The sequence below is a fragment of the Mustela putorius genome, unplaced genomic scaffold (genome assembly GCF_011764305.1).
Source record: "Mustela putorius furo isolate JIRA1106 unplaced genomic scaffold, ASM1176430v1.1 tig00003834_pilon_pilon_pilon, whole genome shotgun sequence".
In the NCBI taxonomy this organism is placed as follows: domain Eukaryota; kingdom Metazoa; phylum Chordata; class Mammalia; order Carnivora; family Mustelidae; genus Mustela; species Mustela putorius.
The window spans coordinates 86971577-86999536 of record NW_025421987.1 but is presented as its reverse complement, the minus strand read 5'-3'; the positions used below and the strand labels follow the sequence as shown (position 1 = coordinate 86999536).

At 45.2% G+C, this 27960-nt stretch overlaps 1 protein-coding gene across 5 annotated transcripts in view; it reads left to right on the top strand.

The window, feature by feature from the left end:
- The window catches only part of DGKG (diacylglycerol kinase gamma), a 209871-nt gene that overhangs the window by 103379 nt on the left and 78532 nt on the right, over window positions 1-27960 (top strand). For all 5 annotated transcript variants that reach the window (XM_004745198.3, XM_013052598.2, XM_004745197.3 and 2 more), the window contains one exon: window positions 6590-6654. In XM_004745198.3, coding sequence (XP_004745255.1) covers window positions 6590-6654 — 65 coding nt within the window. The remainder of the gene's footprint in view (window positions 1-6589; window positions 6655-27960) is intronic.

Genomic DNA, 27960 nt, shown 5'->3' with positions numbered 1-27960 from the left:
CATAAAAGTAGTAGCTCCATTTTGTAGATAAGGAAACAAAGAGTCAGATGAAGCGATTGGCTATCATTTTGGAGCTCCTAAGCCAGCACTGTTTTTCTATTGCTACAACAGAAGACAGAGGCATCACTGGACCAACAGTCATGGTCTGAGAGAATGGGAATTAGGAGGGGAGGAGGTGGGAGGTTGGGTGAGCCTGGTCGTGGGTATTATGGAGAACACATATTGCATGGAGCACTGGATGTGGTGCGTAAACAATTCTGGAACACTAAAAAGCAATTTAAAAAAATAAATAAATAAATATTCATTTAAACTTCTTAAAAAAAAAAAAAAAAAAGAATGGGAGATTGGACTGGCGGCATGTTCAGGGCCCTGTGCCCCGATCTGGTTTATCTCCCCAGCTCACCTGGCCTCAGTTATGGCAGATGCCTCTCCCTAGACCTCTTCCAGCTGCCCCCACTCCAATGACCTAGGCAGACCCCTCCTTCCTCTTCTTGTTGGCTCAAATGCTTCTCTCCTTTTTGGCCGCCAGCTCAGGCCCTACTTCCCCTAGCAAGAAAGCACAGCCCTCAGCTATTGCCAGTGGGACATGATCGACAGGTCTGGTATTCAGGAGGCTTCTAGAACGTGGGCTTCCCATCATGATAATTTCACAAAAACTTGAGTCTTTTTCCTAGAGTAACCAGAGTATAGCTTGCTAACATTTATTGAGTCCTCACTGCACATGAAGCGACCTTGATAGTGACATGATAGGTATAGTCATTACCCTTTTGCATTTTGTAAGAAGGAACTGCATCTTAGAACAATACAGAGACAGGTCTCAGCTGGTGAGTGGTGTTGCTGAGAACCACTGGGGTTGAGCTCCAGAGCCCCTGAGCTGTGGACCAGGAGCCATATAACCTCTGAACAGCCCTCTCTGTCTTCAGATGCTTTCCTTCATAGTAGCACTGGTAGCGGGCAGGGGAAGTCTGAACATTTAGTGTGTGATGACTCACTGGTGCCCTTTGTCGGAATGTAAATTCCACCCCCATGACAGATCCTGGTTTGCTTTCTGATTCGGTTGGCCTGAGCAAGGTGTGGAAGTTTGCAGGCCTATGAGATAATTCTGATGTAGATGGTCCCCACCAATCTTCAGTGAGTGGAGACAGCCTATCAGAACAAAGAAGATGGTCAGAAGAAGTGTTCTTACACAGGAACAGAAACCAGAACTGAACTAGATGGAGAAAAATGATAAGTGAGGATGGGACACAGACTCTACGAGACAGAAGGGAGAGAGGAGTAGCAGGGCCGGGTATCCTGCCTGGAAACTTCTAGATGGCAGTTTACAGCTGTGGCTGCCTTCAGAGTTTTTAGCCCCTTGACACACTCAGCTCTGGCTGCCAAAACATGATTCTTGATCCCTCCTGTCTGTCTCTACACAGTGCCATATGCAAAAAATTTCACTCAGTTAGTACTTCCTGACCATGGATAAACACACCAAAAAGGAATAAACAGCCTCACCTAACCTAGATAACCTCACTCTAACCCCAAGAGCCATGATTATCATGGTTTTAGTTCATTTTTGCAACTAAGAAGGAAGGAAGGAAGCTGGGGGACAGGAGGAAGGAAAGGAGACCACCTAAGTGTCCCCCAAGGAAACGCATACAAACAGATTCTCCATCACACTCACTGGTCAGGGTATTTATTTGCCTAGGGCTGACTTATAATAACCCAGTCTGTTCATCTTTTAAGATATAAAGAACTCCACAATATCTTTCTCACAATTTTTTTTTCCCATACACATTTCGCTTAGGTGTGTTTAATATTTTATTACAAAGCAGTGAGGAACCAGGATGGTTTTTATCTCTTTGGTGTACCCTAAGGCTTCTCTCAATAAAATGTTTGCAGGGTTTGTATGCTCGCTCTTTAAAAGTTGGAAAGGGAAATTCTTGAGAAAACAAGTAGCCAACACGCAACTCTGACAGAATCTGGGGCTGACATTTGCAGAAGCTCTTCCTCCCTATTTGACTTCCCAAACTTTGTAAGAGGAGAAGTAGGTATGTAAACCAACTTACAATTTTACTTCCTTGTGATAATCAGAGTCAGACTCCTTTGGCAAAGAGAGCCTTGCGAAGCCTTTGCCTCTGTTGAAGGACTCAGGGTATCTGAGTGATGTCAGGTGTCTGCTGCCTTGCATATAGAAAGGTGATGACCGTGACAGTGACCGCTGCTGTGGTGGCCCTTGGTGGGAAAGCATTTGTCCTGACGAGTTCACTGGGGCCCCAGGGTACTAGCAAAATCCACGTCACGCATGGAGGGATAAACAGGGCCACACAGAGAACTGCTATGGCCCCATCATTACCACATTCCCCTCCCCTACACACATGCTGGTCCTCTACCAGTGACGAGCCGAGAGTCGGCCTTCTCAGTCCCTCTAACTGACAACACCCCTTGGCAGGAGATTTTAAACACAGTCATTCAGGCTGCTACTTCCTCTGGCTTCTCTGGCCTTCTCGTCCTTTCTCTTTATTTTTGGATTTGCAGAAATGTCAGGATGGCCAGGTATCAGTGACAGGAAGTTTGGGCCCGTGAAGTAATTCCTGAGGTATGTGTGATGCCCAGTGCCTCAAAGGCTCTGCTGTCACTGAGCCTCCACGGGAGGAGTGGACAGCTAATCCCTTGATTCAATGAAATCTATTTCTGCTGCTAGGGGATCCCATGGGCCAAGGAGAGGCCACAGTCTCCACACTAACCCGCACACCATTCTCCACCTTACAGATTGTAGTTCTCAGTCTTCACCAGCTGAGTTTCCAAAATGATGAGCCCCCTACCCATTAGGGAATTTGCGGGCTCCTGCACCTTTTCCCTGCAACTTTTTGGATTCCCTCAGGGTTAAGTTCTTGTGTGTCACCTGAGAGCCCTTGGAGTTCCTAAGACAATGGGACTCACTGAGAGATATCTGGGACAACAGGTCCACACTCTTTTTCATCTTCCCATCTGCCATAATTCAGAACTATCCAAATTCCAAATGATCTGTTTTATTGTCTCCTTTGTCCTTTTTATCTCCATAAGTTGCCCAAGTGACTTGGACCTGCATTGTCCAATATGGTAGACATTAGCCACATAGGGCGATTGTGTACTTGCAATGAGACTAGTCTAAATTGAGAGATGCTGTAAGGATAGAATATATACCAAATTTCAGAAATGTAGTATAAAAGAATTTTAAAGATCTCAGTGGTTTTTTATATTGATTACATGTTGTAATGATAATATTTGTCACTGAAAATATATTATTGAAGTTAATTTCACCTTTTCACTTTTTTAATGTGGTTACTAGAAAAAATTTAAATTTATTTCTATCGGACATCACTGGCCTAGACATCCAAATATCTCAGAGTCCAAATTATGGTTGCTTATATTGGGAAGGAGCACAAAAAAATCTTTTGGACTTTTAGTTTTAGTTCAGGAAAGAGCAGCCCATCATCTCCTCTGTTCCTCACACCTCACAGAAGGGACACTGGGGAATGACCTTCAGAAATGCCATCACTTCCAACGCTTTGCAATTCCCATCTCCATCCACCTGGCCCTTCTAAATGGAAGTCTCATGTTGCTGTAATTATTACCAAGAAAGGGTCTGGACTCTTGAAGTACTAGTTTCCAAAATTTAAAGAAATCACTCCCAGCTCAGGGGCTGACGCAGAGCTCAATAGAGGGCAAAGGAGTCTTCACTCTTTTAAATCCCCAGGTAGAGAAATATGGTCAGAATCAAGATCTTTTAAAGATTTTTTTTTAATTTTTATTTATCTATTTGACAGAGATTGCAAGTAAGCAGAGAGGCAGATAGAGAGAGGGGGGAGGGGAGGCAGGCTCTCCACAGAGCAGAGAACCTGATGCGGGACTTGATCCCAGGACCCTGAGATCATGACCCAAGCTGAAGGCAGCGGCTTAACCCACTGAGCCACCCAGACACCCCAGAGTCAAGGTCCTTATCAGCATCTCCTTTCCTGCTCAGCTCTCCCTTGCTACCTTGTGCACTTGTCGGGAGGTTACAATGGAACCCCATGCTTAACTAATAATATTACCAAGGCTCTGGTCTTTGTGAAAGGAAGCTTTGCAAAACCTAGTTTTAAAAAAAAATAAAAACAGCAGGGAAACCTGGGTGGCTCAGGTGGTTTAAGTGTCTGCCTTTGGCTCAGGTCATGATCCCAGGGTCCTGGGATTGAGTCCCACATCGGGCTACCTGCTCAGCAGGGAGCCTGTTTCTCCCTCTGCCTCTGCCACTCCCCCTGCTTGTACTCTCTCTTTCTCTGTGTTGAATAAATAAGTAAAGTCTTTAAAAACAACAAGGATAATCAGAACTGTGCAGAGGGAAGGAGCCTGTGCCCATATCCCTAAGAGTAAGAAAACCAGACACCAATCCTAAGAGTCTTAGAGGTATGTTGGTGGGGGGGGCAAAGCACAGATCATGCCAGGCAACATGTGATGACTTTTTTCTTTCCTCCTCTTTTTTTCTCTTCTCCTCTGACAGAAGAAAATTAGTGCTTCAAAGGAACACAAGTAGAAGGAATATTTTCTTGAATTCTAGAGAAGCATTTGACAGATGTCACAGGAATCTTATTCAGAGTGTTCACTGAAACTTGCTCAGAGCTGGGGTGGGGGGCGGTGGGAGATGAAGGCCTGCTGCCTGAGAAGCCCCCTAGGACAGAGGCTTGGAGGCCCTGCACACGTCCTACCATGTGTCCATGGGGAGCCTAACGAAGACCTTCAATTCTCCATGTGTCTTAAAGGAAAAATGAAACAATCAATAACTAGAGTATAAATGTTAAAATCCTGGACGCCTCTATGGCTCAGTCGGTTAAGCATCTGCTTTTGACTAGGGTCGTGATCCTGGGGGCCTGGGATCAAGCCCCACTTCAGGGTCACTATCAGCAGGGAGTCTGCTTCTCCTTCTACCCCTGCCACCTGCTCGTGAGATCTCTCCCTCTCTTCCTTCTCTCTCTCTCAAATAAATAAATAAAATCTTTTTAAAAAAGAAAAAGAAATAAATGTTAAGTTCCCAAAACATTATTTCAGCAGGAGTGTGGCCAACCACACACAAAAAAAGCCCTTGGCCTAGACTTGCCTCTGTAGTGGGCTGCCCACTGGGTTTACTCTTCTGCCAAATGCAAGTATGACAGAAGCCCCTCTTTGCCCCCTAACTTGCTTCCAGACTTTCTGTCTCCCACCATTGGCCTATATTTTACTCCCCACACACAGAACATATTCAAAAAAAGCTGCTCCACTGAACGATACCTCCTGATGTTAAAAAATAATGATAACATTCAGAATTTTTCTTTTATGAGTACATACCAAGAAATGGGATTAATATGCATTCACTTAAATGGAATTTCAGTTCTCTTTTAGCCACACAGTGTAGTAAATGAGTTTCTGTAGCTTTTTTTTCTGCACGTATCTGAGTCAGCTCCCTTGTTTCTGTGTCACTCCCTGCCCCCCAACCTGCAGCTTGATTCTCCTATTTCTTTCTAAAGCCCAGCACCTGCACCTAACGTGTTGGCATGAGGCCTGAGCAGTGAGGGGGCTCAACACATTCTTCTGCTGGACAAGGAGACCATTAATGAGGGTGAAAGACCTAGCGTGAGGAGGAAAGATGAGCTTGGTTTTAGGGCTGAAGCTGAGGGTTGGTTCTAGAAATAGACACCGTGGAGACATCAGAGACATTAGTAATAAGTGTGAGAACTCGAGATGGTCTATGACATGGAGTGTAGGCTGCAGATAAGACTCGGGGCTGAGAAGGTCTGATCAGAGGATGGAAAGCCCAGAAACATGGTGTCATGGGAGCCTTCCTAATAGTGAGTTCTGAGGAGCAGGTGGCCAATAGCGCAGCAAAGCAGGTGTGCAAATAGAAGGGCAGCATAGAGTCTACAGAAGGTGCTAGTGAGACTCTTTTTGACCTTGGGGAAGGTCCTTTCTGTGGAGATCAAGTAAGAGAAGCCAGACATTTAAATATACTACTAAGCTATGTTATTCAATGCTACTAATTATTTCTCCTGATGCAGATGACTAGAATTTATATATAATAGCATCTACTGAAGTCAGTTTTCTGGTTTTGACAATGTACCATCGTTACATAAGATGTTATTGGGGGAAGCTGGGTGAAAGGGATACAGGAACTCTCTGTACTATTTTTGCAACTTCTTGTGAGTCTTAAAATATTCCCAAATAAAAAGTATTTTTTAAAAAGAGTTAATATGGCAAGGCATTTCCAGAAATTCACACTCAACCCCACGCACAGGCCTCTGCACTCTAACTGCCCCCACACCCAGACACACGCTCTCCCCTCAAAGGGCAGCGGCTGCCCCCTTCATTCACCCTGAACTATGGCGGAGAGTGAAAAGCGCAAGGAGCAGAGCGGCTTGGGCTCTACCAGCTTTGGTGGCTAGCCCTTAACCTTAGACCTGGTGTTCCTCCTTTGTGGGACCCTCCTTTTCTCCCCTGTGACCCCAATTCTCCAGGTTTGGGGGCTTTCGGTGAAAGCCTGTGTGCTTCCATTCTTTCCACATGGCACGGTCATGACCACTAACCAGACGTCTGTTTTCCTCTCGTTCCCTTTCAGGATGCTTCCATTGCACACAGATTCCACGTGATGAGAGAGAAACACCCTGAAAAATTCAACAGCAGGTAAGAGTGTCATGATGCTGCATCCCTCCCCGTAGGCACTGCCCGCCGGACCCGCCCTGCCCCCACGCAGCCGGCCAGACCCAGGCGTCCACCTGCTCTCACCCAAACGTTCTTGGCCCGGTCGCCCAGGGACTTGACTTGGCTTTCCTGCCACGTTGCCGGAAGGAGGGTTTCCATTTCCAAGCAGAAATGGTGTCAGAACCTGCCGCAGCCTGGCCGCCTGTCCTCTCCCGGAGGGTGCTGTGCAGTGGGAGGGCCGGCGGGCCGGCAGGGAGGGCGTGGTATGCCGGTCTTAAGAGGTGGGGATCTGCCCTTGGCTAACTAGAACCCCATTCCAGGGGCTTGGCCGCTTTCTCTAGGCGGTAAGCTTCCGCAGCCCCCAGCCCCCGAGAATTTCTGTGGGGAGGGACAGGCAGGACGGCAGGGGCCTCAGCTCCTCTGGATCTCGAAGGGAGGGGGAGGCAGCGGTGGGGCCTGAGCCGGAGGGCGGAGAGGGCGTCGCCTCCGCGTCCCCCGACAGCAGAGGGCAGCAGAGGGAGGCCCCTGCAGGGGCTGTGAGACCAGAAGCCGGCCAGGTCCCAGCCTCCGCCCCTGGGTGAAGCCTGGATGTTAGGTCCAAAAATACAAGGAGAGAGAAAACCAGTCCTCTCGCAAACAAAACTAAACCCTTCTTGCTGGTGGGAGGCAATATGCTAGAAGTGAGTTGTGACTGGCACCTAGCTAACTTGGGATTGCTAAAATACCTTTCTCCATTCTTCTTTCCTTTTTTCTTCTCTTTGGTTGATTTCCATCCCCGTTCCTCTTTGTTGCGCCATGGCAAGATGACCGTTGGGTCCTTCCCCACCCTCCAGCAGGTGGGGAGGAGGAATGCAGACTGAGCCTGAAGGGAGTGACGTATTCAGCCTGTAGGATTCCCTTCAGAGCAGAGGTCCAGTGTTGTCTGAAGACATTTGTCTAAAGCCTTGCACCCTCAAAGAGGGCCATCATTTTCCTTCCTGCTCCTTTCCCCTGACCCCACTGCCCGGAAGGTTAACCGGGAAAAAGAAAGTCTTATCACAACATACTTTAGCTGCAGGAAAAGTTATCTGCGATCTACTAGCTGAACTGATCTTCTTAGTGTGGTCCTTCTGTCCTAGGCCTGTTCCGCCTGGCCCTCTCCTACATCCTGCCCACAATCACGAATCACTATTAACAGGTGTACATCCAACTCCCACCCTTACTGTAATCAGCCAACCGTCCTTACACATACTTCGTCATTTTCCCGTACATGCTAAATTATTCCTTCTCTTTCACCTCTGAGGTGCTCTTTTCCCAGAGGTGACCTTACGCATACCCTTACACACATACTTGTTAAAATGCCAGATGCCTGTGAAATCCATAGCGGTTCTGCTCATTTGTTCATTCCACACTAGCTTTTGAAAACAGACTCCGGGGACGCCTGAGTGGTTCAGTGGTTTAAGCCTCTGCCTTGGGCTCAGGTCATGATCCCAGGATCCTGGGATCGAGCCCCACATCAGGCTCTCTGCTCAGCGGGGAGCCTGCTTCCCCCTTCTCTCTCTGCCTGCCTCTCTGCCTATTTGTGATCTCTGTCTATCAGATAAGTAAATAAAATCTTAAAAAAAAAAAAGAAAAGAAAAGAAAACAGACTCCGTACCAGGCACTGTTCTGTAGGTGTTTTGGACAGAGGGGCTCACAGTCCAGAGATGCAGACCAGAAGGCAGATATGCAGAGTGACTTGTGTTTAGTGGTATGAATAGAGCTAACCTATGGGAACACAAAGGAAGGACATGGAATTTGGTGTGGAGGGGCTTCTATCTGTGGAGATGCCAAGACCTGGGAAACAAGTATATATCTTCCAGGTTGACAAAAAGAGAAGGACAGGGGTACCTGGGTGGCTCAGTGGGTCAGGCCTCTGCCTTTGGCTCAGGTCATGGTCTGAGGGTCCTGGGATTGAGCCCCGCATTGGGCTCTCTGCTCAGGAGGGAGCCTGCTCCACCACCACCCCCCCGCCCTCCGCCTGCCTCTCTGCCTACTTGTGATCTCTCTTCTCTCTGTCAAATAAATAAATAAAATCTTTACAAAAGAGAGAGAGAGAAAAGCAGCCCAGGGAGAAGGAAGCAAATGTACAGAAGGATAATAACAAGGAATGAGAAGAAGCAGCATGCTCGGGGAAGAGCAAAGGAAGTTTGTAGAGTGAGGAAGCAGAGGAAGGCAGAAATTTCTCCATGTTCCATAAATCAGAAGGTCCTCACAGGACATATAAATAGGGTGGTTGTCAATTGCCCACATGATTAAATATAATTAGAAAGATACCTCTGTCAGAAAAAAGTTGTAATTGTGCCTTGCACTGTGATCCGGTGACTGTTTTTCCTTCCCACTTTCTCCATGCCATTAATAAGACTAGGCTACAGGTAGTTGCACACCCTTCCCCTGGTCAAGGTCAAGGTAGTGGGGTCGCCCGGGATGAGAGGCACACAGATTTGCGTGCCTCCAAATAAAGGGAGACCTAATGGCGCAGAGGTGGGTCCTGCGGCACAAGGTCCTAGCAGCCGTCCTAGTAAGAACTTTGAGTCCCTGCTGCTTCTACCCCGCCTGCTTGCTCTGGTGGAAAACACTCATGAGTGCCTGCTTTGTCCACCAAGAGGCAGGCGAGCAGCCATTTTCTCCAGGCTTCCTTATTTAGCTTTGGAGATGGTTTTAAATAGGCAGGTGGTTGTTGCCATGGTTACCCCATTACACCAGCAGCTAAACATAGGAAGGGCCACAAGGGATAGGAAGAAAGCTTGATACCGGGGATTTGGAAATGTAAACGATATTATCAAACAAGGCTTCATTTTACTTGGCTGAACTTAGGTTTTCCAGAGAGTACCCACTGCTTGCTTGGCTAGATGTCCTTACAGTGAAGGTGCTGGGCCAAGCCCTTGGGGACAACCCTGAGGTTAAATCTGGGGAGTTGTAACTGTTTTGTTTTGGTTTGAACATGGGCTAGAATTTATCAGGAACTTGAATCTTTCACAGGGCTCATTCACTTTTCTGGGCTATTCTAACAAGAATCCTCAACCTGAGTTACAAAGGTTGCAGGAGCTCCAGGAACCCCCTGAAATTATATAGAGGACACTGAATATAGTTTTCTGGAGAGAAAGTCCATACCTATCAGAAGGCACTCGCAGGGACCTGTGCCCCTCTTATGGCTTAAAGTCACAATTCTGAGGCCTCCTTAAATCCTAAAAGGGGGTGGGGGTTTGGTTGGCGTTTTAGGAAATTCTTCCTCCTTTGGCTTCTCTATACAGTTGTTGCCAGAGAAGGTGGCTGGTTGTACAAAACTAAGTTATGTTCGTTAGTGGAATAGCTTTGTTGATGGAGTAAGAACCAGACCCAAGAATGCAGGAACATGAGCCAACTGCGATAGGCAAGGATAAAAAGGCCTTTAATGGGGATATTTTTGGTACATTCTGCTTCCTAATCATTGGCAGGCTAATAATTAATTGCTAGTTTAGAAATATTATGAAAAACTATCATCTTGTCGTTGGCAAAAACAACAGAAGACAGATTTAATTCAACTAAGATTCTGACATGTGTTAGAAGGTGTTCTAGGCTACAAGGGTAAATAAACCCTGATTCCTGCCTTCAGCGAATTCATGTGTAGGAAAGAAAGAAGAGTAATCTTCAAATATTTTTTATGAAGTGATTTTCACGTACAAGGAGGTTCCATTTTATAAGTCATAGAGCATAAAGGAAGCTGGATAGTGTAAGACACTTACTAATGGTTGTGTCCCTACATCACTTATAAACGAATGGTTTAGAGGACAGAAATGGTGTTATAGGGAACCAAAGAAAGAACTATTATTTTCTGAGCTCCTACTAGGTGCCAAGTGATAAACTAGGTTCTTCAAATACATTATGTTATTGACATCCCATGATCATCCTACAAGGTAAATATTAGATAAAGGGATTTTATAGGTAAAAACACTGAGGCTGAGAGAAGCCGAGTCACCTGACTGAAATGAGACATCTTTATAAGCACTGGAGCTGACGTGATTCTAAGCCAGTTCCTAACTCCTCCAGACTTCAGACTCTGTCTTCTGCACTTGCTTTCTCTTGTGGATTTCATTCATCAAATACCTATTGTATATCAAACATGCTGATGGGTACTACATACACTGTCCCACCCAGTGCTCACAGTAACACGCAAGGTTAAGTGCTGTGATCTCCATTTTAGAGAAGAAAATACGGAGGCCAAGGAGGGTAGAGCTTTTATCACCTCTGTCCATCTTTATGGATTGTCTCTGTGGGAAAATGCCTGCTGAGTTCCAAAGGGGGACCACGGGCACGCCACCCACTCTCAGTTGTGTGGCATGACTCTTCTCCCTGTCTCCCTGTCCATGGCACGGAGCAGGATTGAATAGGTGGGGGCAGCCAGTGCAAGGTTAAGATGCAGGGCCCTTTAAGAATTTCAAGTCCACGGTAGTAGAGCTTTAATTAAACCAAGAACAGAGCCCTTCTGGTGTCCGGCTCCTTGCACTTATGTAGATTTCTCTTTCGTAAGGTGGCCCTGGCAAGGAGAGAGGAATTTATTTAAAACAAACAAACAAACAAACAAAACCTCACATGTTCCAGGGCTCTTGGAGGGGGGACGTTTGCAAGAAAGGCAAAAGGAATGGAGGAAAGATGGCTTTAACCAGGGAGGAGGGAAGGAATGATAAGTCCCTCAAACCAGCAGTAGTCTGTATTAGCAGATGAGCTGATGACACTACGGAAGTCTTGCTGGTCTCTAAGAACCTGTTCTCCGTGGAGTTTCTGGATGAACTCTCTGTGAAGGGTTTTTTTTTTGATTTAAGGAGTATATACACGAAAGCTCCCAAATCCCAGTGTCACTGTGGCTGAGTGTCCAGAAAGAGAAGTCTAGCAATGGAATTCTTTTCGTTGTTGCTCTGCTCATAAACTCCGAGCACTTGGAGAATGTGTTATTCCAAACCTGTTGAGTGTCATCCACTTGAATATGTCCCTCAGCAGTTTAGGCTGAAGCGAAGTATTTCCTGTTAGACACTTCAAAGGCACCGAAACAGTGCTTCATTCCTACCAAAAGCGGACCACCTTTCCCAAAAGCCCTTGGGTAATTAGTACATTCTGGAGTGTTAGCTTTCTTGGACTCAGGCCCATGGAGTAATTGATGAGGGGTTTCCCTAGAAGTCCTTATGTAGCCTGAGACCTTAGGAGGTTGGAATTACATCTTGCAAATAACGGAGCCCTTACCAGATATTTATAGAATGAGGCAGCAGGGTATAGTCGAAGTTGGCATCCAGAGTTGGCTCTGCCCCGTACTAGCTGTGTGACCTTGGGCAAGTTACTTAATCTCTTTAATCCTTTGCTTCCTCCCCCGAAAATCTTGCAAGGTTGCTGTACGTATACGGAGATCGAGTATAAGTCCATGGCACACCGTGGGTAATCAATGAACATTTGTTGTTGAGTATTGTTGAATAACAAGCATGAGTAAAACATTGCCTGAAATTGTCAATGAAATCAGTCACCATGAAGTCTTTGCTTTATTGGCATGGCCCTTGAACTGAAATTTGGAGGACAACTGAAAGTTGGAGGAGATCTCTTCTGTGATACATTAAATCCCTCTCCTAGGGAACGGAAGGATAGCATCAATTAGCCAGGATTGAGTTGGATTCTATAGGACTGGAGCTATAGAGAAAATTCCCTTTATAGGCTCCATGGGTGTTCAAAGAGGCAGAGATTTGGCCTCTGAACATCAGAGATGCTAAGTCCAAATGCCAAGGCCAGGCTAGAGACAGGATCAAGACTGGGACCTCAGACCCCAGATGACATGGAAGGAGAAGGAAGAGGGTAGGAGTAAGGGGGAGTTGCAGGGCAGATGCTGTGTGCTTCCTGGGATACCTAGGGCTTACCAGCTGGGGCCATGGAGTGCACTGTTGGTGGGTAGGGGGATGGCCAGGGGCAGTCAGACACGAGACATAACGACCCTTCATTCATACTGGCTCTCGCCTCACCCACGGAGCATCTCTCCTCGTACTTTAGATAACACAGAGATGTTCTATAGGAGGCAAAATAGAAACCAGCAAAGCTCAAATCATACAATTCTGAAAATGAAAGGGCCTCCCCTATTGAATATGGGTAGTATGTGATGAGTCCCAGGCATAGACTGTATCACCATTTATGTAAGATTTTTTTTTTAAGATTTTATTTATTTACTTATTTGACAGACAGAGGTCACAAGTAGGCAGAGAGGCAGGCAGAGACAGAGAGAGGGGGAAGCAGGCTCCCTGCTGAGTAGAGAGCCCAATGCGGGGCTCAATCCCAGGACCCCGGGATCATGACCTGAGCCGAAGGCAGAGGCTTAACCCACTGAGCCACCCAGGTGTCTGTAGATACTTTTTTTTTTTAATTGAAAAATGAAACCATTCTAAGTTACCCTTTCCAGGAGCCCTATGAGGTAGCCTAGTGTTATAGCCCAGGTGTTTGACTTTCCCAAAGCATAAAGGTACAAAAGAGCAGACACAGTAGGTAGAGTTAAAATCCTCACCATTGGAGGCTTCATTTAGTGTCCTGACTTGGGTTTGTCTAATAGTCAGCACCCAAAAGAGACCTGCTCTAGGTACCCAGAGATCCAGACTGTCTGCACCTGTTTCCCTCAATACAACAAACTATTTTTTCAAACATTTGGGATTCAGAAAAACCCCAAGTGAAGTTGATTGTGGCATTTCTATTTTTATTGTTACTCCCATAGGTATTTAGAAAGGAAATGCAAACCTTATGCTTGTGTTCAAGTACCTTTGACTCTTCAAGTCACTTCTGACAGAGCAGCTTACTTAATTACTGGGATGTTTATATACTAGCCCACAAAAATGTTTTATCCCCACCCTCCCCACCCATCCTTGGAAGAGATGCAGGGAGTGAAATGAATGAAATATGGGTTCATGTTTTTTTCACCAAGCATTCATCATTATGCAACTGTATAAGTTCAGGGATTTTTCTTGGCTGTCTTATTTGTTTACAGTCAGCCCTTGATTATTTGCAGAAACAAGGGAACAGCAACATGGATCATTTAGAGCTGTGGATGTTACTAATATTTGTGTGCAGGTCTCTCTACCTTAACGACTCACAGTAATTTAATATGATGAAATCACATTGACTCTTTTTTTTTTTAAAAGACACATTTATTTTTGAGAGAGAAAAAGCACAGGGGAAAGGGACAGAGGGGGAGAGAGAATCTCCAGCAGACTCCCCACTGGGCACAGAGCCCTGCGCAGGGTTCCCTCTCGTGACCCTGGGATCATGACCTGAGCCAAAATCAAAAGTCCTGTGCTTAACTGACTGAGCCACCCAGGTGCCCTGAAATCACATTGACTCTTAACATTTCTTTCATTTTCCTCTTGCCTCCCCAGCACACTGGAATGGGTAACACAGCTTCAGACTGGCACATTGGAGAAGCCTATGGTATCTCAGGGCTCCTTATAAAGTTGCTGGTTTGCCAGAACAGTTCCTTACTGTAGTTTAACAAACCTTTTCTTCTTGCGCCTTCCCAACTAAAACAAGAAAGGTATGACTCATGTCAATAAAGAGTGGAATCAGTTTGTGGTAATATCAAAAGGAACTTGAAAGCAAGCTATAGTTTCAAGTCATTAGAATAGATAATGCAAAAATTATCAGTATTGATGGATTGATATTTAGAAATATTTCCATCAAAGAGCTCAAGATAGACTATATCAAGTTCAGAAGGGTTAAGGTCAGCATGATAAGCACCTGGAAGAAATCAAAGTAAGGTTAAGAACTGCCCAGGTCCTCAAATGGGTGTCAACAGTGTGAATGATTTCCAGAGGGAAGAGGTCAGGAAAGTGCTAGAATTTAATATCTTAATAAGGAAAGACTGAATCTGGGTTTGTTCCACCCAAAGAAAAGACTTAGGGAGAAGTGATTATTGACTTCAAATATTTAAAAAATATTTCTCATAAAGGAGGAATTGGATTATTTGGCCTGATTAATCAATGGGGAAAATGACTGGAAAGACCATTTTAAGCACCAAATATTGGACATCATTTCTACCAGTTAGAGCCATTCTCAGGGGCAGAGGGCTACTGATGAGAGCATTTTCAGATTTTAATGTTCACGCAGGTGCAGCACAAACATCTGGGGCTCCAGTGAGGCCAGGTGCCTGGGGGTACAGGCGATATCATCAGACAGCCTGGGCTCCAGTGCTGGAGCTGTCATAACCACTTATATGCGGCCTTCCTCAAGTTACTCTTCTAAGGCTTAGTCTGCTCACCTGCGAAATTGGGATATCATACTTTATTTGTTTCCTACGGATGCTGTAGCAAATTACCACAAGCTCAGTGGCTTAAAACAACGCTAATTTATCATATTGCAGTTCTGGAGGTCAGAAATCTGAAGTAGGTCTCACTGGGCTAGAATCAAGGTATTCTCAGGGCTGCATTCCTTTGTGGAGGCTCTAGGGGAAAATCCGTTTCCTTACTTGCTGGCATCTGGAGTTGTCTACATTCCTTGGCTAGGGCCCCCTTCTATCTTGAAAGCCAGCAATGACCAGTTAAGTCTTTCTCTCCATGGCATCCTTTTGATAGTCTCTTTCTGCCTCCCTCTTTCACTTACAAGGACCCTTATGATTATACTAGACCCACACAGATAATTCAGGATTATCTCCCTATCTCAAGGTCAGCTGACTGTCAATTTCAATTCCACCTGCACCTTTAATTGCCTTTTGCCATATGAATTAACATAGTCACAGATTCCAGGAATTAGAAAGTGGACATTTTCAAGACATTATTCTGCCTACTACAGATACCTTACTTAAGTACCATAGAATTATTCTGAAGCTCCAATGGACCAATGCATTTAAAGTGTTTATTACAAAGGCTTGGCACACAGTTACTATATTGCTACCATTATTATTATTATTATTATTATTATTATTATTTATATTATTACAAAAATAGATCCTACATGAAATAATAGTCATCTTGGATGACTCAGAAGCCCTTAAATTCTGAGATTTGGTGATTTTCTGAAAGGGACAAATAAATACCTGTTGGTCATAGGACATGAGTCATCAATACAGCAATATGTGACGTCCTTTTTCTCTTCATTTTTCTTGATAAATTTTTTTCAATGCATTTATCACTATTTAATAATAGATCATAAAGTATGATTACATAGTACATTGCAGTATTATTATAAATAATTTATAGGGGTGACTGGGTGGCTCATTTGGTTATGTGTCTGCCTTTGGCTCAGGTCATGATCCCAGGGTCCTGGGATGGAGTCCCATATCAGGTTCCCTGCTCAGAGGGGAGCCTGCTTCTCCCTCTGCCTCTGTCTGTCACTCCCCCCACTGTCAAATAAATAAACAAAATCTTTTTAAAAATTTAAAATATTCAATAAATAAATAATTTATAAAGTTCAGAAAAGTTAAAAAAGAAATGAATCACTTAGAGTGTCATCACTCAGAAACACAATATTACCTTTTTTCAGTGGTTTACTTGATACACGTATTTTTAAATATTTGTAGAAACATGTTTTTATAGTTATATGTGCCATTTCTCAAAAAACTTTTCTTTATACGAGTAATTAAGGCTTATTATGGAAAACAAATCCTACTGTCCCCAGGAAATAAACACTTTTAGCATTATAATATATTTTTCCCATACTTGCACTGTACGATTTTATTTACTTGAGACCACACTGTACATACTGGTTTAAAACACTATTATCACAGTAGGGGCACCTGGATGGTTAAGTGTCCAACTCTTGATTTCAGCTCAAGTTGTGATCTCAGGGTCCCGGGATCAAGCCTACATTGGGCTCCATGCTCAATGGGATGTCTGCTTAAGGATCCTTTCCCTCTCTTTCTGCCCCTTTCCCCACTCACACTCACTCTCTCACCCCGCCCCCGTCGATAAATAAATCTTACTTAAAAATACTATTAACACAGTAGTATTTACAGGGTTTGGAGGGAAGTAGATATAAAGGAGATGATTAGAGTAAGTTTATCTCCAGTGGGAATTTTATTAGTCTTCTCTGATTAAAAAAAATCCCAATGATTTTGTTCAGTCACTATGAGAGTTTTAAAGATACCATTACTCAGGTCCCTTTGCAAGTGAAATAACTGTTTGATAGGTTATGCAACTTTATCTTTGTGGAAGGAAAATTTGAAAAATTGACCCTCAGAAGCACAGTTCTTCCTCCTGTACGTGGTTTTGCTGTATGGGAATAAAACCAGTTTGTGTTTTATGTGACCATGAGAGGCAGCAAGAGTTACCATCTGAACTATGCAGTGATGTCATGGTTTAAGCACACAGACTTCCTGGGTGTTTATTAAAGTCCTTAAAGGGTGGTTTTCCCCACGTCATCAGCATTGCTCCAACTGACACCAACAATGGGAGCCATCATTTTCTAATGTTTTCAAGAATTTCATGTACGTTATTTTTAACCAGCACAACTCCCCAAGTATATGGTAACTACTGTTGATCCATTTTACAGATGAGGAAATTGAGGCTCCACTTGTATGTATCAAAGAACATACAACTAGGTAACAGGGCAGCTGCTATTGAAACCTTGTTCGGTCTGGCTCCACAACCTCCACTGATCCTGCTGCACTCCCTGCGTCTCTGGAGGCCCAGTTTGGTGCCCCATGACCAAGGAGACACCCAAGAAAGAGACTAGAGAAGAACCACAGAGCTAATTAACGGCCCCATGAGGAAACCTTAAGTAAACCAAAATAGTTTTTTGCAGGGGAGAGTTTTTTTGTTTTTGTTTTGTTTTTGTTGTTGTTGTTATTTTTTGTTTTGTTTTGGTTTTGTTTTTTTTGGAGAGAAGAAGCAGAGAATATATTGGGACTAGGCCTCAACAGTGTGAAGGATTCACAACAGGAAATAGTGACCACACCTTACTTTTCATCTGGACTCAGGAAAGAATGAGAGGGAAAAAGTGTGCTTCTAAAGTGAGGAATTGCTGTTTTGGATGGGAGGAAGATTCTCCTGGCCTGGAGACCTATTAAAGGCTAAAATGAGTTATTGAGAGACGTTGTGGAATATGTTGCAAAGGTTTCTAAAAAGAGGAGCTGGATTCATTCATCTGGATGACACACACATCATCTTCTCTGAGCCCAGGGGTGAGCTTATGGTACCCACTGAATGAGAGCCCTCTGCCCCCCACCCCAACAACCAACTGGGGTGCCCCCGGGAGATCTTTACCTCCTTAGTTCCTCAGCTCCCAGCTGGTCCCCACGTTGTCCCCTCCTCAGGATTTCCTCATTGGGCCCCTGGCCGTCTTCATACTCTTTGTTCTCAGGTCCTCACTTTGGCAGCTGCCCGTGTTTTGTCCTGTTTCTGTCACACAAGAACCTGCTGCCACAATCCTTGCCCCATCTTATAGAAAGGCGTGCTTTGCCTTAGGACCCTTTATAAATATCTTTTCCCAAATGCCAGTCTGGCCTTATCACTTGCTTGCTCCTTTGCTCCCCCTTCCCTACACCACCCTGACCCCTCAGTCTAGTGTGGCATCTCCTTCTGGGGCCTGATCATCACCCATTATTTCAAAATGCAGTCCTAAATATTCAAAACACTCCCTCCCTGACCAACCCCAGCCCTGACCTCCACTTCCTCTTACAATCCACCTACAAGGTTTTTGACACATTTTTTCCCACTTTTTCTGCTTGGTCTTTTCTAAGTCATCGTTTTGATGCTAACCCGTTATCTCTCCACCTCATTCCTAAGCTTGCTCACTCAGGGAAGTGAACCCTCTTGGGATCCACTGACCTAAAAGCCGAAGGATGGTGCTGAGAATGTTCCCTCATTTGGCCAGAATGTGTTGAGCATCTATTCTGTGTCAGTATTGGTACACAGGGATCACCACAGCCCCTACTTCCAGGAGCCCATGGGTCTAGTTGGGAAGATGAGCATATCCAGAAGCTATCACCAATGTATTCACTTCCTAAGGCTGCCATGACATACTACCCCAAACTGGGTGGCTTCCAATAACAGAAACATATTCCTCCATAATTGTGGAGGCTAAAAGTCTGAGATCAAGGTGTCAGCAGGATTGGTTTCTTCCCAGTGTCTGAGGGAGAATCTGTTCGTGTCTCTCTTCTTGCTTCTGGTGGTTGCCAGCAATTCTTGGCATCTTTTGGCTTGGAGCTACAAAACTCCAATCTCTACCTTCATCTTGACATGCTTTCTTGCTCTGTGTCTTTCTGTCCAAATGTCTCTCTTCTTTTAAGGACTCTGAGTCATTGTATTTGTCCCACCCTAACCCAGGATGATGTCATCTTAACTTGATGACATCTTCAGAGACCCCCATTTCAAACACAGTCACATTCGCAAGTACTGGGGTTAGGCCTTCCACAGAGCTTCCTGGAGAACACAAGTTAACCAATCATATCCACCTTCCCTCAAGCTATCACCAAAAAAGGATATACAGTATAATATGGTGGGCTTTGTTTGAACAAGGAGCCATGAATAATGAGTGTGTTGTGGGAGCACCTAACTGAGAGAGAGTAGGATTAGACTTCAGAAAGAAGGTTCCATTTGAGCTTGAGAAAGAAATGGGAATGCCCTGAGGAAAGAAGGACCCAGGAGGAGAGAAGCAGGCTGGGCAAAGGGCAGACGTGCTTTGCGAGAGGATGCTGGCTGTGAAGAGAGAGGCAAGTGGTTCTGAGGTGGAGTGGGAAGACAGGGAGGGAAGGCGGCGGCAGCATGGCCTCCATGCTGTGCACGGGGTGAGTGAGTGGATGGGGAGATGGTTAGTCAGCAGATACTTTGTGAATAGGTCCGCAAAGAGATGAATTATCTCGCAGAGTATTTCCAGAGCCCAGATTCCAGGACTCCCAGGAACATGGGGACTTTTATACTGAAACATATTGGGTGTACAGGGTGTTAGGTCAGAGAGAGATCCAGAGAGACAGGAGATGAAGTAAGCCTCAGGGAGACAGAAAGAAGAGGGCTGTCTGGAGAGAGGCAAACAGGAATCAGCTCTGCTAACCTGGGGGAGTTCATGCAAATCAGGGCCAGGGAAACTGTGGAAACCAACCATGGGGCTTTTTTCACAAGCCCTGAACTGTGAAGCGTGCTGTTTGGTTGGGGAAGTAGAAATTCATATTGAACAAAATTCCACACGTCATTCTCTCTTCCTCACTGCTACAATTTCAGATTCTCTCAAGCAGAAATGGACTTAGGTGGCCTCTAAACTTAGTTCAGCATGGTTTTTTTGGTTTTTTTTGTTGTTTGTTTGTTTTGGCTTGGGTTTTTTTGTCTCCAAAGAAAAAAATTCAGAGTTTATTATCCGTCTGTTATATTTTACTAATTAGAACTTTGGAGAAGTATCATCCTTTTGTATTAGGGGTGTTTCTGTGATACACCAGAGTCCATCTTTATATTTAAAACTGATATGATTAGCATATTCAGTCTCATATAGTTTCCTTAAACTGTTCATACTTGCCATGTTTAATGAAAGAGATTAAAAAACGATAGATATTCCAAGAAAGATTCCAATGATTAATTTTAATCCTTCTTTTCAAACAGTATTTACTAAACACAGTTTTAATGTATTTGTTGTTTGCCAAAGGAATTTTTTTTTTTAAACTTTATTTATTTATTTGACAGAGTAAGAGAGAGCACAAGTAGGCAGAGTGACAGGCAGAGGGAGAGGGGGAAGCAGGATCTCCACTGAGCAGGAAGCCCGATGCAGGGCTCCATCCCAGGACCCTGAGATCATGACCTGAGCCGAAGGCAGAGGCTTAACAACCGAACCACCCGGGTTCCCCATGGCCAAAGGAAATTTTGAAAGCAGCCTTTTGCTGTACTGATCAGGAAACCAGGTAACTCCCTGGTAAAATAAGCAAATAATCTCTCCAGAAACACCAGGCAAATGGCCTTACAACTCTATATGTTAGGCTGCATTCCCCTCACATGAAACATAGGTACTAATCCCTGCGTTTCACTGCATCCAAAAATCAGAGCTGAGTTTCAGCTTCTACCCTGCCTCTTACTTACTCTGCCCTGGGGAAAGTTACTCACTTCCCTGAGTCTTCATTTTCTGGTGTGTAAAATGGAAATCACAGCTATCTCACAGGATGCTTCTGAGAATGAGAGCAGATAAATGAGTGGATGTGAAATGTTTCAGACGCTGGTGTGATACTGTGGATTATTATGGGAATTTGTAAGAAGAACCTTTCGAGGTCCATAAGCAAGTCCACTGTAGCCGCTCTCGTTTCCGGGAATAGTGCTGTAATTCTTAACTGTAGTAATAATTTGCGGACTCCAGGCTCTGAACTGGCACTTGGGTTTCAGCCCCCTTCCCAGTGTAAGCATCTTTCTGTAAACACGCCTCGGAGAGGGGTCATCAGATCTCTACTTTGAAGATTATAGATCTCTACTTTGAAGATCGAATGAGTGTTTAAATTCTTTTTTTCCTTTGGGCTTTACCACTTCACCTTTTACTAAGAAAGCAGTTTCCCTATCTTCTAATGCTCTTCAATCAAAGAGGCTCTCCTCATTCCAAGAATGTACTTATACCCTCCAATTGCTAAAGCATCAGGGACTTACATGCTAGGTATAATAAATGCTATGTAGTCATGTTTATTGGACCTACACTTAGACTGAAACTCCTCATTGTCTAGTAACAAGATTTTTCTATTCTGTTGAATCAAGAGTCCCTTTAATCTCCAAAGTGGAGCTTTTTGGAGAGCATTCCAAACTGCCAATCAAGCCAAGTACCATACCTTGCCTTTGAACTCAGTGGGCTGAATGTGTGTCTGCAGTCTCTGGTTTTGGATTACCATAAGGCAAGAGGTGGTAGGAACATCACGGGTGAATTAAAACCCCAAACTGTTAGTCTTGTGAAACTTACTGGAGCTATCAATGCATTCCTATTAATTAGCTTCTAATTCATCAGGTTCTCCCTTTCCTCTCCTGCATCACCTCAGCCCTAAACTTGGCCAGGGAGAGGAATGGAGGCTGCTCATCATCATCAGGGTTTCTGCAGACATGTGCAGTGTTGAGGCAAAGATAATAAACAGAATGCTCTCTGACTTGAGCCGATGGCCTGGTTCATGATTTGTACTTTTAATTTTGCTCTCCACCAAGCTAGTGATAACTATACTAAGGAAAAATGAAACCACCAGCAATAAGCCAATGAGTTAGAAAAGAAGAGATTTGAGGACTGGATAATAATTTGTCCTTTAATAATCAAGACTTGATAGCCTAATGTTAGCGTTCATAATAACCATCATTTGTGCAAAGTAGAAAATTCAGGGGAAAGGTAAACATGAGCTTGAGCTACTTCTTCAGGAAAGGATGAGTTCATTAGTTGGGTGTTCCATGCTGGTCAAACAGTTGATAAGCCTGACATGTTGTACCTAACCTGTAAACACAGGTTTAGCGACTGAAAATCATTTTTTCTCTGAAGATGTGGCCTTGGGATGATACTCTCTTAGCACATGGTCAGTGCAATGCCAGTGCCAACGGCTTCAGTTCTTACTCTGCCATAACTAATCAGCCCTTGACATTAGACATGTATTAGGACTCGTCCAAAGGTACCAGCAGCTCAAATGGGAGGAATCAGATGGGGAAGGAGGTGGGGGAGACCCTTTTGAGGCAGCTCCTAGGAAAACTCCTAGGAGGAAACTGCAAAGGTCTCTGTGAGGGGTCACAGATCAAAATGGCAGTAGAGGCAAGGTAGTTAATTTAAGTGAGGGGGGTGAGAGGATGTGGGGCTCTAGGGAGTGCCGCGGACTCTGGCAAACTGGAGAGCATGTGCTCTGTGTCATGGGAACAGCCAGAACTCAGCTCTGGCCAGTTGCTGCCAGGTTGGAAAGCAACCTAGTACTAACAAATCCAATATCTCAAGAGGAGCTGGGCTCCAGGTGTGTATAAAATCCTCCAATTTAAGAAACCGTAGTGCAAGTCAAATAAACTATTTCCAGGCCTCATAAGATCCAAGGGCCTCCAAGGTGTCACATTATTGCTCAAGAAATATCACCTTAGGCATGTGATGGGGGCCAGTTATTGATTTATCTCGCTTGACCTTGGTCACAAATTACTGGTGTTGCACATGTAAATTGGTCTCCTCCCAGAGGAGGGAATGAATGAGCTCCAGGAAGCTTAAGAGATCAGTGTTTTTGCATTGATGAAGGGTTTCTAGATGGCCTAAAGGAAATGATCCAGAAAGAAAATGAACTCAGTAGGTCAAGGCAACATAAAGCAAGGTCAGAGGCTGACTAATAAATAGACATAACATGGAAACAAAGAGAAAATACCCCATCCCTGTTTGGGGAGGAAAAAAAAAAAAAGTCTGAGACTGTATCCAAGGTGAAGTCTTGGGTCTTCTGGAGAAGGGAAAGTGGGACAGCCAGCAGACTCCTCATAGGTAGCTTCTTAGGCTGTCTGCTTCAAGCATGCATCAAAGCAGCATTGGTAAGAGTGCATTCTGTGGGATGCTAAAAGGAAACACACAGGAGGGCAATCATCAAATTCATTTGGGAAATTCCAAGTTAAGTATATTTCTTTTCTGTGGAATACTATAGAGCCTTTAGTGTAGATTCTAACCTCTTGATACCATGCAAAAGCAAGATACTGGGTTTCCCTGACCATAGAATTCCCCATCCTAGAGCATCTTATGAAACCAATATTTTGCTGAATTGACTTTGATGAAAACGTCTGCACTAGAGACAAAAGGAGGTACACATACTCCTATAACCCCCTGCTGCCTGTGGGTGTGGGGGCAAGTAACACATCCAGAAGAATCCTGGTCAGTATCCCTAGTGACTCTGGTGTCTTGTGTAGGAAATGAAGGGACGTGGGGCAGAGGTGATGTTCAAGTCTCTTCATCAGGCATGAGTCATGGTTTTAGAAGAAACAGGCACGTATGTGGAACACAGAGCTGCTCTGTAACCGATCTGAGAACGACTGTTCTTCAGGACCATGGATCTCAGTGCTGATTCCTGGCAAGGAATCAGGAGCTTGTCCCATAAACCAAGAGGAATATTTTTGGCCAGAGACTTGAAGACCAAACAGGAGAGCTTTAAAATGAGATTTAAAGGGGATAAAGTAGAATGTTCACATGAAACTCTACAATCACAGCCCACGGTGGGGCAGCAGGTGTGAGCTAGAAATAAGAAGCCTCGCAGACGAGGTGCCAAGCAGTTCTCCCGAGGAACTGGCAGGCAGGAGCAGCAGGGTCACATCCACAGTGGGGACATGTCTGCCAATGGCACCATGAGGGGGCAAAGGGAACGGGTTGGGCTTCTCAGGGGAATGAGCATGACCTCTGAGAGACCGTGGGGATTTGGTGGGCTTGAACACACAACCAGAATGCCAGGCTCATGAGGGGGACGAGTTCACATGATCACAGTCACTGCAGTGGGTGTTAGGAGTGCATACACAAGTATCAGAAGTCACAAACATCAGAGTGGAAGCAAAGCCGAGAGCATATGGATGAGATTTTCTAAAGGGCAAAATAGAAAGGATTCTGCTGGCAGCGTATACTGCAGCCTTCTCCGGCAGAGTGAGGCTCTGGCGAGTGCTTTCCTAGTTAAGATTTTTAAGACTGGCACAGGAAGAAGATGCAATCGGGATGGGAAGGGGGTTTTATCCAGGCATGTGCCCCATCTAATGAATCGTTGGCTTGCCTTGCTAACGGTTTCATGACTTAAAAGGTACAAGAAGGAGGGGAGAACGAGTTAGTCTGTATTGCACTATGACTAGGAGGTGTCCGGCTGTTTGGTGGCGTGGAAGGCACAGGAAACGGGAAGAAGTAACCATAGCATCGCCTACTTTTATGAGAGCAGAAGGAAGAAATAGGATGCCTACCTACGTTGTGCCCTTACTCACCTACTTACCTCTGCTCCTTCCTACTTCTCTCTGGCACCTCCTGTCCCATTCTAAGAACTCCAGCCCAGACTTCAGGGTAGCACCAGAGATTGGAGGACACGCCATGTCCCTTTCCCAGGAAAGCAAAAAATTCTCCAATCCGAAGTCAGCCAGAAAGGTGCACTGCTTATATTTCAAATTGGAATTCAGAATCCATGGTGCCACAAAGCCAATTTTATACATGGCAATGGATCTCTATTGTGCCGTATATCAGATGGCCCATTTTGAACATTCCCCTAAACGCTGCAAGGTAGATGATATCATCCCAATGCAAGATAAAGACACTATGGCACAGAGACTAAATGACTTGCCCAAAGCTACATGGCAAGTAAGTGACTGACCTGTGGCTTGAACCCAGGCCTTTCTGGCTTCCAGCCAGAGCTGCTTCAGCTCCACATAGCTGTCTCCAAAACTAGATACATAATCAGTTAATTGGCTTTTGTAGGTTAGCCGGGGAACCAACCTCAACATCACATCGTTTCTATGGGGAAATGTGCTTGGAGTGACAGCAGGCGGCTTAACCACAGAGCTGTTGTAACCTGACCTACCATAAGTCTGGCACAGCCCCCTGTTCAGAAAAGCTGCTTGTGGGAGAGAGAGGAGAGAGCAGGCTCCTCCGTTGCCTCCGACACCGTAATACTGTTCCAGTCAGCTTTGCAGTTTAAAGATTTTTTATTTATTTATTTATTTAACAGAGAGAGAGAGAGAGAGAGAGATCACAAGCAGAGCAGCAGGAAGAGAGGAAGGGAAGCAGGCTCCCCGCCGAGCAGAGAGCCCGATGCGGGGCTTGATCCCAGGACCCCGAGACCATGACCTGAGCCAAAGGCAGAGGCTTAACCCACTGAGCCACCCAGGCGCCCCCAGCTTTGCATTTTAAAGGATGTCTCAGATGCATGGATAGAAAAACCACTGAGTGTAGACGTGAGAACCATGAGAGGGGGACCCTTGGGTCTGCAAAACAGCTAGTGCAATGGGAGCACACAATAAACATGGGGTGAGTCAGGACTGAGAGGACTCTCAACGGATGGAGGGGGGCTGGACAGAAGGGTGTGTGGAGGGAAGGCAAAGCTCTGCTGGGGGTCCCACTGGCGATCACAGTAGGGAGCAGGTGTGGACCTGCTTCTAGGGTGCCTCTACTGACCTGGATGGTTTCTAGTTTCTAGCCTTGGTTGGTCAGGACCCAGGAAGCGGCCTTCTTGGACATGAGCTCCATTCCAGCAAAGTGGCTTGCCTTTTCTAGGCATTTGGGACTTATGTTCTAATCAGCCATCTCCTCTTGCCTGGGCCTTAACTGTCCCCACCTCCCTTTGAAGACCAGCTTCCCGGGCTGATGGATGTGTGAATGCTGGTAAAGCATAGTTCAGAATCAAAAAGGTACATAGCAGCGGTGCCCTCCTGGCTCAGTTGGTAGAGAATGTGACTTGACCTCAGGGATACGAGTTCAAGTCCCACACTGGGCATCCTACTTAAAAAAAAAAAAAAGAAAGAAAGAAAGAAACACAACAACTAAGCGGTCATTACAGAACCTTAGAAACACACATTGCCACCTGCCTTTGCTCCCTTTCCTCCAGGCACAGGATTTCTTTTTGTCCCAGTATTTGACTCTGCTCTCTGAGACCTGGGAGAGAAAACTTACTCAGAGCCCTCTAGCATTGGCCAAATTGGCCTGAGGGGGATTTTCATTCCATGAATAAATCTTCAAAGGAGCCAAACTCTGAGATTTTTTTCTTTCTTTCTTTTTTTTTTTTTTTAATTTTTGGATGGGGGAAGGGAGTGATTTTCTTTTGGCAAGGACAAATAGTGACTGGAAGAACATTCCAGATACTCAGACCCTCAGGGGAGGAAAACCCTAGCTGCCTCACTAGCTGTCGCTCCCGAGAGTCACCCCCAAAGTAGCAGGACCATGGGGTGGCATGGTCATCACTGCAGCAGATCTCAAGTCAGGCTGTGGAAATTCTAGAGACCCTGTCACCTCAGAGAGGCCATGGCTGTGAGTGTGCTTCGCAGCAGAGTATCAGAGAAGCCTCGCTGTGCTGGCCTGTGTGTGTCTACACACACACACTCACACGTGTCATTGATGCTACCGTGGGGGAGGATCAGATTTCAGACTTTGGCAGCCTTCATGCTGGAGTCCTGCCCTTAGGAGGAGATTTCGTCAGGTGCCAGACAGAAATGGGGAGAGCTTACCAAAGGAGACTATGTCCGTAGTCCATGTAATAGTGTTGCATGAAAGAGAAGCATCATTGTTCAGAGGGGATAGATTGTCTGGACCCCAGATTCCATCAGAGTGGTGGAGAGGCTGCCCAGTGGGTTTGGCCTTTTGTTGCTTCGGTAGAGAAGTGTGGAGACCAGAGGCCGGTAAGGAGGCCCAGATCACAGACTCTGTGGAGAAGCGCGCCACGGGGCCCTGAGCAACCAGAGTCGGTCAACCTAGAGCTGCCCTCTCTCAGCCATGCCTGTGGCTGGGGAGATGTGAACAAAGCCACTGCACCACTGAGAATGGCTGCAGCTTTGTAGGCACTAGGTCCCCTGAAGTGGCTGACTTTTCCATTTCTCTCAGATGCATCCCAGGCACAGCAACACGAGGCAGGGCAGGGGGAAAGGTAAGGGATGCGGACTAGAAGTTGGAGCTGGGCCTTGGATTCCAGCCAGTATGTCACTAAGGACTGGTCTGAGCTTCCTAATCTGTACCATGAGAAGACTGTTCTGGCTTAGAAGAGAACTACCTTCCAGAGCTGGTATGGTCTAGCAGTTCTGCATGCACCCTATTTTTCTTCATTCCTCATCCCTCACCACCATGGGTGCCATATTGACTAAGATTTCTCTCAGCCATAAAGCTGTTCCAAGTAATAATTTGTTTTCCCATTTTTATTATTCAACACCACCCATTTACTAAGCAATCAGTGACTCTGGTTACCATGAGGTGACCAATGTAATACTTTAATTCCATCCCATGGCAAAAAATTTTAACCCACTAGATAGCCTATGCGGTCTTTATTATGAGCAAATGCACAAATACTGTTTCACATTAAGAAATGTTGACAGCAACTCATGGACTCCTTTCATACTTTGGAAGATTCCTTGGAACCTGTGATCTTCTGGCTGGGAATCCCTGGACCCCAAAGGCCCCTTAAGTGCAAACGATCTGTCATCTGTGATTTTACAGGTAATTTTTCACACATGAAAATGAGCTAAGAAGTTATTAAGGCGATTATAACATAGGTTACTAAGAGGATTCCGTATTTATATTGCAAAATACATGCTAGGCATGTCCTTCCTCCTTTCTTGGCCTTCTTGTTTCCTTTAGCTCGTTCTTGAGCCCTTTCCTCTTTTTTTGTTCCCCACAATTCTACCCACCCCCTCCCGGTCTCTGGTCTCCAGTTGTCTAATCTAGTCACCACCCTAG